General features: G+C 49.5%; 1 protein-coding gene across 3 annotated transcripts in view; it reads left to right on the forward strand.

Annotated features, from left to right (window-relative positions):
- Positions 1-12323, forward strand: part of ABAT (4-aminobutyrate aminotransferase) — a 74572-nt gene that overhangs the window by 32824 nt on the left and 29425 nt on the right. For 2 of the 3 annotated variants that reach the window (XM_037020804.2, XM_073214731.1), the window contains exon 2: positions 6888-7002. In XM_037020804.2, coding sequence (XP_036876699.1) covers positions 6933-7002 — 70 coding nt within the window. In that variant the 5' untranslated portion in view covers positions 6888-6932. The remainder of the gene's footprint in view (positions 1-6887; positions 7003-12323) is intronic. The other variant, XM_037020811.2, reaches the window with a different exon arrangement.

Consider the following 12323-nt stretch of genomic DNA (forward strand, 5'->3'; position numbering starts at 1 on the left):
TGCCTACAGTCCTTGCCCTTCCCAGCACCTCAGGCCATAGAAGAAATGCCTTCCCTACGAGGTAGAGGGTTCTTTGGACACAGAGGAAATGGCCTGCAACGAGCCATCTCCTGTACATGCTGTTCGCCCTTCAGTTGGGCCTGAACAAATGGAGGGCCTCGTGACCTCAGGGGTAGGCTTCCTTCTTCCCATTTTACAGATGAGGAAAGTGAGGCCCTGATGAGTTGAGCAACTGGCCCAGACTCATCCAGCCCATACACGGCACATTTGGACCCAATTTCTGGTTCGTGTGACTTTCTCAGCTGTACCCTTCATCTTTTTTAGGAGTTAACACTTGCCGATTTCCAAGAACAGTATTCCCCTGTCCTCATACTGATGACTATGATGCCCCAGGAGGCAGCTTAATAGAAAACCATGAGTGCAGGGAGGCCGGGCTGGGGCCCACGCTGCAGGAGAGGCCAGCGAGGCCTCCGGAGCTGGGTTGGAGGAGGGAAGCCAGGTCCAAGATAAAGTCTGTCCGTCACAGCCCCATGCACGGGGCCCTGTAAGCCATCTGCAAAGGCCAAGGGCTCCACTTTATTCGTTGCCATGGTGACCCCTGGCCTTGACAACGGAGCCCCCTTGGCTGAGTGTGTCATTGTGTCCCATTGAGTCTGCCGGCAGCTGGGGCTGCAGACAAGAAAGGAATGTTCCGAGCCTCTGCCAGCACTTTTGTCTCGGCCCCAGGAGCAGATAAAATGAGAGGGAGAGCATCTTTGGGAAGTCTGGGAGGTCCATTTCTAGCCAGTGAGGGATGTAAAGATTTTGTATTCAAAGGGCCTGGGAGACAGCATAGTGGAAAGATGAAGCAGACACCATCTTTGCAGGATGATTGTCGAGCATTTACTATTCATTCAGTGGTTGTTTGCCACCAGGCACTGCTCTGGGGGCTGGAGATAGAGCAGGGACCCAGGCTCCAGGTCTCAATTCACTATCTACTAGCCCAGGAGTTTGGTTCAGTCGGTATTATGCCCATTTTACAGATGAGGAAACTGAGGCTCAGAGAGGTCACCTCACATGCCCAGAGTCACACAGCAGACAAAAGAAGCAGGTTTCACATTCAATGCCCTGCATGCCACCTGCCCGGACAGCCACCCTGTGTCATTGAGACGTTTAACTTTCAAAGTTATAAACCCTCTATTTCCCTGAGGATTCTCGCAAGCAGCCCAGGCTTTTGATCTATGGGTTTTGAGCTCTGAGACCTTGGAAAAACCCCCTGACCTTCTGTGCCTCTCAGAGCGCAGAAGGCTGAAATTCCATATGGAAGGACAGGACATGGCGTGTAATAGGACAGCAGTAAACAGCAGCCGATATTTCTATGACTGTTACCCTCCCTCCGGAGCAAAGAAGAAGGATTTTTTCCCCCCTTTTCACCCAATTCCTCTGACCTCCTTGACTTGAAAGCAGCACAAGCCTCTCCCCACCCCATCCCACCTTCCAAAGGCAAGAGGCAGATCGGAGGGAGCAGAGAGAGCTAGTTAGCATTTTAATTAAAGGAAAGCGGTAGGGAGCAGTGGGAGGGACTGGTGGCCTCGCTGTCCGGTTACACCAGCACTTGCAACCCCTTCTGACTGAGACACACATCAAGACATGGAATTTATTGGAGGCCCACTGCATGCCTTGAACAAAAATGTATCTGTTCTTGCCATGCATTCTGATCGTTCCTATTCAATTGATTGGTTTAAATTCTTTCTCAGTTCTGATCACAGTAAAGAAAAAAAAGTCTCAGTTTGCCCCTCGCTTGCCTTTAACACCTAATATCTCTAATATCTCCCAGTGTCCCTTTCCATCAGGAAGAGGGGCCAGGCCCCAGGCCCAAGCTTTGGGCAGTCAGCCAGACCTGGCTTCTCATTGAGTGACCTGCTGTGATTGTACTCTATCCTTTCCCAATCACCTTTATGTGTAGCTAATGAAACTGTGGGGAAGAGGAACAGCTGGTGATTAGAAAGAGTTCTGGGAAAATAACCATTTAAATTTAAAAAGCAAGTTGATTTCGAGAAAATGATTAAGTCTGTATCACCGGAGAACTAAGAACCTGAGGGAGGAGAAAGGTGCTGTGCTAAAAAAGCTGAGGTCTGGGAAACACGGGGGGTGGGAATCTGGGGCTGCAGCGACCAAGAGTGCCAGTGACCAACCGGCCTTCCGTTCGGATTCCAGGATTTCCCCAGTCTTTTCTTGGTCACAAACCCCAATGTGACAAAAGCCCCCCCACAGCTGGGAGCCCTCGGGCACCCCCACGTCTTCCCAGATGTTCAATCCAAGGTCCAGCAGAGGCAGAGGGCAGGCATGGGGGAGCTCTCGGCATGCTTTCCGGGTTATTCTCAGGTCAGAAGGGGCCTCAGGAGTGAGGTGATCCGACACCCAGATGTGACACAGGAGGAAACTGAGGCCAGGACCGGGCCCGCCTGGTTCCCGAGCCAAACGAGGGCTGTGGTGGACGGTCATGTACACAGTGGCTTCAGACTTGACAGGAGAGGAATGTTACTATTAAGTTGTTCTAACATGAAATTCAGACCCGCTCACTAATTGCATACGAATCCTGGGTCCCCCTAGAAGGCCTGTGTCACCATCCCCAGTTCACAGCGCGGAATACGGCATCCGCTCGCCCCGTAACCTGAGCACTGGTGCCGCAGTGAATGAGAACTCAATCCCCGTTCTCTCAGGCCACATTTTTCTAAGTGTGATGGGCAGGATTTGAGGCAGGAGAGTGACGCGAGATGATTTACCCTTAAAGAAGTTCGGAGGCCAAGTAGAAATGCTGGAGGGTGAGTAAGAGAGGAAACCAAGAGGTCCCTGAGGGTGCCACGGCCCCGTCCAGGTGAGAGACGAGGCGGCTGCCCCAGAGCAGTTTAGGGGCCCCCCCCAGTGCAGGACCCCCAGGTACCGGCCCTCGGCTGTCACTGTCATCACTTTGCGCATCTCTGCCAGCGATAGGGAGCCTTCCTTGTGACTGGCTTGCATCCGAGGGGCTCCAGAGCAAGTCCTTGGGGAGACCGCTGGACCCCTTTGCCCAGTGACCCCAGAAACCTCCGTGCTTCTGAGACGACGGAGCTCTGGAACAGTGACTGCATCAGCAGCAGAGAACGTGAGAGAGAAGAGCGAGTCAGAGACAGAGCAAGCTCCCACGTCTGCAGGGCCTGTGGTCTGCCAGGCTGCTTACACCCATCATCTCCAGTTCCCAGCACACCCCAGTGAGGGAGGCCTCACCCTCCCCATTCCAGTCTGCTTTCTATCTCTGTAGATTTGCCTATTCTTGAAGTGTCATATAAATGGAATCCTATACTGTGTAGCCTTATGTGTCTGGTTTCTTGCACTTAGGGTCATGTTTTTGAAGTTCTGTGTTGTAGCATCTAGCAGTACTTCATTCCTTTTTATGGCAGAGTAACCACTCCTTTGGGTGAATAGACCACACTGTTTAATCCATTCATCCATTGACAGACATCTGGGCTGTTCCCACCTTTTGGCTGTTGTGGGTGGTGCTGCTATGAAGGTGCATGTATGTGTATTTGTGAGTTCCTACTTTCGGTGTTTTGGTACATACTGAGATGTGGAATTACTGGGCCATGTGGTCATTGTACACTTAACTTTCTGAGGAACCCATACTCGTAAAGGTCAAGCCACCTCTCAGACCAGGAGTTCAGGAGCTGGTCCCTGCTTCTTCCTGCCCCTCATCTTCCCTTCCACTGCTCTGTGATTCATGTCATGTCCCAGCCACCCTCCCTGTGTGCCCAGATCCTTGTTCGTTGACATCCTCTCACATTATGAGCATTTTCTCAGGCCTTCCTTTTCCTTCTGGAGCCTCTGACATCCCCTAACATTTCAAGGTGTAGCTCAGGTGACTCCACCTCTGCCAGAATTCATCTCTGTGTTCCCAGAGCACCTTGCTCATACCAGCAAGAGTCATGGTTCCATCCTGTCTTATTCAGAATTAGTGTTGACAATGAACTGGGAAAATGTTATATGCACGCCTCGCCAGGTTATTTTAAGAATTTATTGACCTGATTGGCAGAGCAGCCTCCCATTTCCCCCCTCATTCCTCTGCCACTAAATTATGAGCTTTAGAAGAGAGGAGCATTTTATCCATCTTCATTTTCCTGTACCTAAATAATGCAGTGGCTTGCCTGTAACAGGCACCTAATTAATTGTTGACAACTGAATTAGCGGGCTAGAGAAAGTGATCGAAATGACACTAAGTCTTCTGACTGTTGGAACAACATTGTGCTGAGAATTAGTGTCTGACAGAGATCAGGTTTTGTTAGAAGGTCCTTTTCAACTGCTGATCACCAAAATATCCCCAGGACCTATTTCCCAGGGTGACAGTTTCTGTACCTGAAAGTGTGCAGGTGTGACACTCCCTCTCGCAGAATATTCGGATGTTAAATGTGCCAGTTCGCAGAGATTCTCACATTTCCAGAAACACGTTGAATGGGAACTGAGCGGTGTAGAATCTTAAGTGCCCCCACTTGAGACAAATGGTTTGAAATGCGAGACAGCGGCCACTACTCGCTCTACGCAGTCCCCACGATGCTGCCTTAACAGGCCTGCTTTGAGTGAGAGATGCCACAACAGACCGAGAGAGCCCCAAGTCGCCGAGGACAGAGTAGGTTCCTCAGGTAATTTATGGTCACAAGCCCATGCTTTTCTCGATAACATTTCTTCTAGTACTAGATCATTTGTATTCCTCAGCCCCATATCTACTGCAGTTACGTGTCTTGTTATTTGAGGGATTAATGAGTAGAAAACAAGGGCTTTGGTGTCAGACAGTCACAGGCAACCCTCCTACCAAAGCCAAATAATAACTCCTCTGAGCTTCTGTGTCCTCATCTCCGAAATGGGGTGACACCCAGTGTAGTACTGGACAGTTGAGAAAATTGAGGGGGATAAGCTACCCTTCAGAATCTCCCAGCTGACTCAGACTACAGTCACTTGCACCCTGTCCTGTGCCTGCCCCCTCCCTGGAGGGGCTGGACCGGAAGTCTTTATCCTTAACTACCCTGCAGGGCCCTACTCCTCCTGCAGCGCTGAGTTAGAAGGGGCATTGTTACCCCAGTGCACTCCCAAGATTTGGGGCTCAACAGTCTGATATTCTAACTCTACTCTTAGCTGGGCCTCTGTGTGCAAGCAACAGAAACCCACTCAAATCAGCTAGATAAATGTTGGGATGGGTGGATTTGGGTTTCTGGACTTTCTTACCAAGTTGTTGCCAGGCAACTGGGTCTGGGGAGGTCTCTCCCTGCACACTAGGTGAAACCTCAACCTTGATGGGGAGGGTTCTTGACTCTGGATGAGATAATTCTTGAATGTGTCAGATGAGTGTAAGGAAGGAAGGAATTCATTAAAGTGAGAGTGGCAGGGAATGGCAGCAGGAATGCAGGCAGCAGAGAGCAAGGGAGTGCAGAGGGGGGAAGGGAAGCTCACTGAACTCCTGCTCGGCACAGGGCAGATCCCCTGCCAACTCCTGAAGCCAGGGTCACCTGGCGTGCAGTGCCCACTTGAATCTGCACAGCATGAGAACTAAGCCCCCACCACCCCAGGATTGGGGGAGCCGCAGAGCACTGGATGGAGCGAGATGATGTGCTGAGAACTTCCCAAGGCAAAGAAAGGAGATTTGGGGGCGGGCTGCTAAAGAGCATGATGGCACAGCTGCAGTCCTATCCGGGTCACCCAGGCGATGAGAATCTGCAAGCCCAAGTCAGAGATCTCGGTAACTGTTCCCTGCTTATCTGAACTAGAAAAAAAGAGAAAGAAAATCTAGTGCTTAAGTCTAGAAAATAAAATGAAATAGCAAAGTAACAAAGGTGCTTACCACTGGACAAAACACAATAAGTTGAGCAGTGAGATGTCTTTATTTAGGGCAAAAAGTACACACTCAAAGAATGGGGAATGTGAGTAACCTCAGAGAGGAGGCTCACTTAAGGGCTTAGGATTCTGTCTTTAAGGCCTTCAAGAATGGAGCAAAGGGTGGTGGAGGGGGCGGTGCATAGACTTGACATGTGGTCTCATGATGTGTATCTCATCGGCATAAAAGGGATCACATAGCATTGTTGTGGGTATTAATAATAAATATTAATAATACTCTATGTAAAGTGCTTATCGCAGTGTACAGCACACAGAAAGGACTCTGGGAAACAGGGCCCATGAGTAGTAGTGAGAAGTGAATGGTTCTATCATTGTTCTGAGATACAACACAATACAACTGAAAATACATGTGCGAAATAACAAAGCAGGGATTTAGCAAGAAGACCCACAAACAAAAAGATGTGCAGGGAGCACACTGGTGGCCTGGGGGAAGGGGAATGGGAGTGCAGGGAGGCTCTGAAAGAAAACAAACCATGGTGGGGGCAGAGTGTTCCAGACCCCTGATGTAAACGGTCACTAGCAGAGCTAAGCGGGGGCCTGAGGGCAGGAGAGAACTGCATACCTGTGAGGTGGGAGCCAAGAACCTGACAAGCAATATTCCTGGTGTGAACAGGGCAGAGGGAGTGCCCAGCTTCTCACATCAAGTTATTCCTGTGACATCTGCTCTGAAGTTTCCTCCGTCTGAGTCCTTCCATTACGCAGAACAGAGGCTTGCTTTGCCTGCCCTGGGTGGATGTCACGCTGAGCTTGTCAGCTTGCTTACAGAGGGATTTCAAGCCAACTTTGTCCCCCTCTCTGTTTTTCCCATCTAAAAAATGGGCATAATAACCCTACTTGGGATGTGGTCAAGGTCAGATGAAAACACGTGTGATTTAAAAGCAAAGCATTTGATGTCAGAAGAACTCTATGTAAGGAAATAGTGGGGTGGGATAGTTGGTCAGGAGGGGATGGCCTCCACTGGCCTAAACTGCATTTCTGGTTTCTTTCAGTGCAGGAGTGTGTGAAGAGGGTCTCTGTTCCTGAAGGAAAGGGTCATGGCCTCCATGTTGCTCAACCGGCGGCTGGCCTGCAGCCTCCAGCACAGCTACCGCCTGCTTGTGCCCGGTAAGCCCTGGGGGATCTCGGCAAGACCTGGGCCTAGTGGAAGACACAGTCCAGACTCAGGGTTCTGGACTGGAAGAGTCCTTGGTGATAAAGGGACCAGCCAGCCAGTGCTTCTGGGGTTGTCCCACCATCCCCTGTAGAACTGCCCCCATCACCACCCCTTGCCATCTCCATGCCCGCCATGTGCTCTTGTCCTCAGCTGGGGGACAGGCTCCTCTGTGGGCAGGGGGCTGACCCATCCTGGAGCCACACTGCTTGCATGGAGATGGTGGCCCAGCAGCCAGAGGGCTCAGGCCGTGCCCACAGGGACTGTCAGGGAAAACACACAGCTAGGCTCGCTACAAGGAAACAAGAAAGCTACAAAAGACTTGGAAGTGACTCAAAGGCCAGCTGTGCCACAAGAACACTGGACAGGAGGTGGCGTCCCAAGAATGTCCCGCCCCCTGCCGCCCCCTCCCCTCCACCCACCCCGCCCAGGGCAGCAGCCTCCACTCCTTCCGCAGCCGTGGCCTCTTTCCGAAGCTTCCATCTCTCTCTGCCCTGCCGAGTTCAGGCAGCTTAGCCGTGTGAGCCTCATCAACGAGCACCCTGCTCGCAGGACCCCAGGAGAGCTCCCTCCCAATAGTCCCATGTGTAAATCCCATTTTACAGGTGAGAAAACTGAAGCCCAGAAGAGCGAAGTCATTCGCCCAAGGTCATGCAGCCACTTGACTGCCAGTCAGTCTGGCTCCGAACCTGGGTTACATCCCTCCTGCACGTGCCTCTGTCCAGCTCTGGGAGAACCAGGCTAGCCTCCTTTGGACAGCCTGCATCCCCAGGCTGTCCCCACTTCTCTCAGCCACATGCTGGGCGTCAGGGTGTTCCCTTGTTGTTACGGTCCCATCTGCCTTCTGAAGACCAAGTGCTGGCTATGCTTTTGGTTTGCATGTTAAATGCTGGCATTTGTATCCTGGCATTAAAAGCAGGAGCGTTCTCTCTCTCCCCTGGGAGTATTAGCAGGTTTTATTTTTAAATAACATTTTATTTTGGAATGATTGTAGACATACAGAGAGACCCCCACAGGCCCTCACCCAGTGTCCCCCACTGCTAATGTGTTACAATGCCAGTTTCTCCCTCAGCGCCTCCTTCTGTCCCAGGATCCAAATCCCATTTGGTCGTCACATCTCCTCTGTCCCCTCTGGGGGACAGTGTCTGTCTTTCCTTGTGTTTGACCTTGTTAGCCTTGGACATTATTAGCAGGGTTTGAGGTTTTGTTTTGTGTCACTTAGTTATCAGAGAACCCTATTAATGTTTGTCCATCATAATGTTAAAAACAAACAGAAACTAGAAGGATGCAGTCATGTTGGGCTCCGGGCACGAGGGTGGGCCATTGGCAGGGAAGAGTCGGTCCTTCCTTAACTAGGACTGTTGGGCGGCCTACCAGGTGCCGAGCGCTGTGCTAGGTGCTGAGGACATGCCAGTGAAAAGAGAGCAGGGCCCTCTTGGGGCTCCAGCCTGGAGCACAGGCAGCTGTGCCTGCGAAGGTCATTCTCAAGGACATCTGAGCCTTCCCTGGCAGACAACAGGGAAAGAGGCTTAAGACTAGTAAGATTGGGCTACTGGCTTCATTCACCACCCATGAGCCAGGTGGGCAGAACTTGCACAGGCTCAGTTTCCTTGGCAGAAAAATGGGGATGATACTAACACCCTCCCTGCTTCACAGGTTTCTTGTAGCAGAAGAAATGGCTCATGCGAGAGCACCTCATTTATATGTACAATAAAGTGGGGAATGTCCTAACTCCTGTTTTACAAGTATAGAAATGGAGACACAATGCAAAAAAAAAAAAAAAAAAAAAAAAAAAACAGAAATGGCTAAATCAGAGTAACTCAACCTTGCCAGAGTTGAAAATTCTTTTGGCACATTTGTGCCGGATTTTGAAAACCATACAGAGAGATTTTTTTCTTTTCTTTTGGCCTATCAACTTGGCATATCTGGGGAGAGAGAGAGAGAGAGATGGATGGATGGATTTTTTAAGAAAACACATGTTGGCAAAGATCCAAAGATCTGTGCACTTTCCTACCCTGCTGATGGGCAAGTAGCAATGGGGGACTAGTTGTAAATGCCAGCTTACCTTCAACTAATTTGGGCCTCACTACAACTCCATAAGACAGACGAAACTGAGACTGAGAAATTGAGTAGCTTACTTACCCAGAGTGTCAGAACTGGCAAGCGGCTGAACCAGGCTCTGAGCTGAGCTAGGCTGGCCCCAGAACCCCCACCCTTAACCACCGTATGAGTTACCCATTGTATGACAGATACCCCCAAACATAGCAGTTTAAAATAATGTGTGTTTATTACCCCACAGTTCCTGTGAATCAGGAACCCAGGGTGGCGTAGCAGGACCTCCTGGCTCCAGCTGTCTCAGGAGGGACAATGGGCTGTTAGCCAGGGCCCCGCTCGCATCTGAAGCTCACCGTGGGAGCAGGGGGATCCCGCCCAAGCTCACTCACACGGTTCCCATGGGATTCACCACCAAGTGACATCGTCCTGGAGCAGCTGGCAGCACGGCAGCCCCGTCCTCAGAGTGAGGGAGAGTGGCAGGGAGCCCGAGTGGGAAGCCGTCGCTGCTGTCACACCCGTGTAGATGTTCCTGTGTGGTGTCTCTACCCATCAGCTCCCTGTGAAGCCACTAGCCAGTATGATAGTTCACGGCCTGAGACAGCATCCCCAGGGGCATCATTTCCTGCCACTCCACCCCCCCAAAATAGTTTATAATCTTACAATGGCAAAGCAAGTACAGAGACTGGGAGGTCCAACAGCACAGTGGTTATCTCTGGGTGGTGAAAATACACGTGTCTTTTTTTTTCCCATTATTGCTTATTGATAGTTTCCTCAATGAGCACATTATCAAAAAATGAGGGGAATGGACAGTTGGGGGGAAGGAAAGATTTTTTTAAAAGAAAAGCAGAGCAAACAACTTCAGTTGAACTTGACCTTGACGTTAGCCAGGCCCACATATGGAAGGAACCCTTGCTGTTTGGGGAAATGGCATTTATTACTTGTAAAGATCAAGAGGACGTTAAAAACGGTTGATGGCTGTTTTTACAGTTCGGAGTTAACGATTAACTCTGGACTGGCCTGGCCACTGAGGGTGGTGAGCACGGACCGTCAGACCCAGACTGTCAGACCTGGATGTAGGCCCTGTGTCTGTGTGTCAGGATGCACCCCTGCCTCTGCGGGCGCTATTCTAATTCAGGAACGGAAGCACTGGATCATCCAACATAAGTTGAAACTTCTCGGCTGCCTTGTGCTTTCTGGAAGTAACTTGTTTGGGGGAAGTGATGTGCTTCCAATGTTTCTTTGCAAAGACGAGCACCAGATGAGATGAAAGGAGAGGTCAGATGGTACATTTCCAGCTCAGCCACTTAGTAGCTATGTGACCTTGGCCAACTTAATCGACCCTTCTGAGCTTCAGTGTCTTCTATAACATTTACCTCTTAGGGGGTTATGAGGCTTAAATGAGATAATCCATGTAAAGTGCCCAAGACAATTTCTAGACCATTCACCATAAAGTGCTTAATAAATGGACATTGGCTCCTGTGACTTGACGTAAGAGAGCCCAGAAAAGTCTTACTTGACCATTCAGATCTTGCTCTTTTCTCTTGTGGCTTGTGGCATTGTGTATCATCATTAAGAGAATATCCGTTGTATTGTTATTTGGTTATTTTCCTCTACAAAAAGCCACAATTGAGATATAGTAGGAAAACCAGAAGTATTGGACCTGACTTCAGGTCCTGACTCTAGTTCACTAGCTCTGTGACCTTGGGAAAGTCACTTAACCTGTCTGATGCTCGTCTGTAAAGTGAGAATAACAATACCATCATCCAAGAGGGGTGTGGATTAATTAAAACAATAAAAGGGAGTTTGCCTAGGTAGGGCCTGCCTAGCCCACAGTAGGGGCTGAATACTGGTAGCTTCTCCATCTTCCTTTTTCGGCCCTCTTCCATCCACACCCACAGACCTGGCACATGGTGGGAACTGCTGCAGCTCTTGACACAGACCCTCACCCAGCCTTCAGCAGCCCCATCTCATGCCCCACTGGCCCCTGCTCCCAGGGGATGTCCTCACCCTCGCCCCACTGCCTCTCTGTGTGTTTGCCCGCACGCTGGGCTCTAACCGTAGCGCCACACAACCCCACACGCTCCTGGTCATTTCTCTCCAGGTCCTTTCAGCTGCACCTCCCTTTGCTAACCACATCCATTCCCACTATTTCCTCCTGCCAATTCCCAAGATACCTTATGGCTACAATGTAATGTCAAGATGTTTTCTGGAGAAAGGAAGAGAGGACTTGTATGTCCTCATTAGAGGACACCTTGCTGATTTCGAATTTTTCACTTCCTCCTCTTTTAGCAATGAAGCAAGTTCACTACCAGTTAAGCTAAGAGCTATTTTTATCCCAATAATGCGCCCCCATTTTACACAAGTCTAGTTGGAAGCAGTCTTGACCAGCAACCCTGAGTTCTGACCAAGAAAGAGATAAAAAGTTTAGTGTTAAAAAAAAAAAGTAAGTTACATGATCTTTAACTCTGTTAATTTAATACACTCTTTAGGAATTCCCCTCTCATTTTAAGATCAAAGAAAAAACAATAAAAGCTGTTTGCTTCACGCCGTCAGATTTTAACTGGACTTTATGTTCAAGGCCTATATTTTATTACATAATTCATTCAGAAACCTTCTCTGACACCCAAAGCAACTTTGGAAAACCAGGAATAATTTACATAGAGTATCAAGTGATTCCCTAGTTTGGTGCAATATTCCCTAACCACTGAAGTATGCTAGGAAGAGAAAAGATGAACAGGGCCCTCAGCAGGATTTCCAGGGGCTACTGAATGTAAATCATGACACACTCATCCTGGATTTACCACAGATGTATTTCATTCAGGGATTAATGAGACATGGGGTCGCCAGGCTGCCCTTCAACAACATGCTGAGCTGACAGGCCCAGTGGGGCTAGCCTGGGAGCTCAGAGTCCATTTATTACTATGCAAAATGTGAAATGGGTCTCAGGAGGATGACTTATGCCCAACTTTTTTTTTTAACAAAAAAAACATCTGTAAGTGAGGACCACCTCAACTCAGACATTTGATTATTCCCTCCTAGGTGATTTCTCAATGTCACAACTAGGGACACAACTAGAAGGGCAGTGCTACTGACATCTAGTGGTTGGAGGCCAGGGGTGCAGCTCAACCTACCATGCACTGGACAGCCCCTGCAAGGATTATACATGGATAGCACCAAAGCTGAAAAACCCTGGTCTATATATACATTTGAATTTAGATTA

Source organism: Manis javanica, chromosome 10 (genome assembly GCF_040802235.1).
Source record: "Manis javanica isolate MJ-LG chromosome 10, MJ_LKY, whole genome shotgun sequence".
NCBI classification, from domain to species: Eukaryota; Metazoa; Chordata; class Mammalia; order Pholidota; family Manidae; genus Manis; species Manis javanica.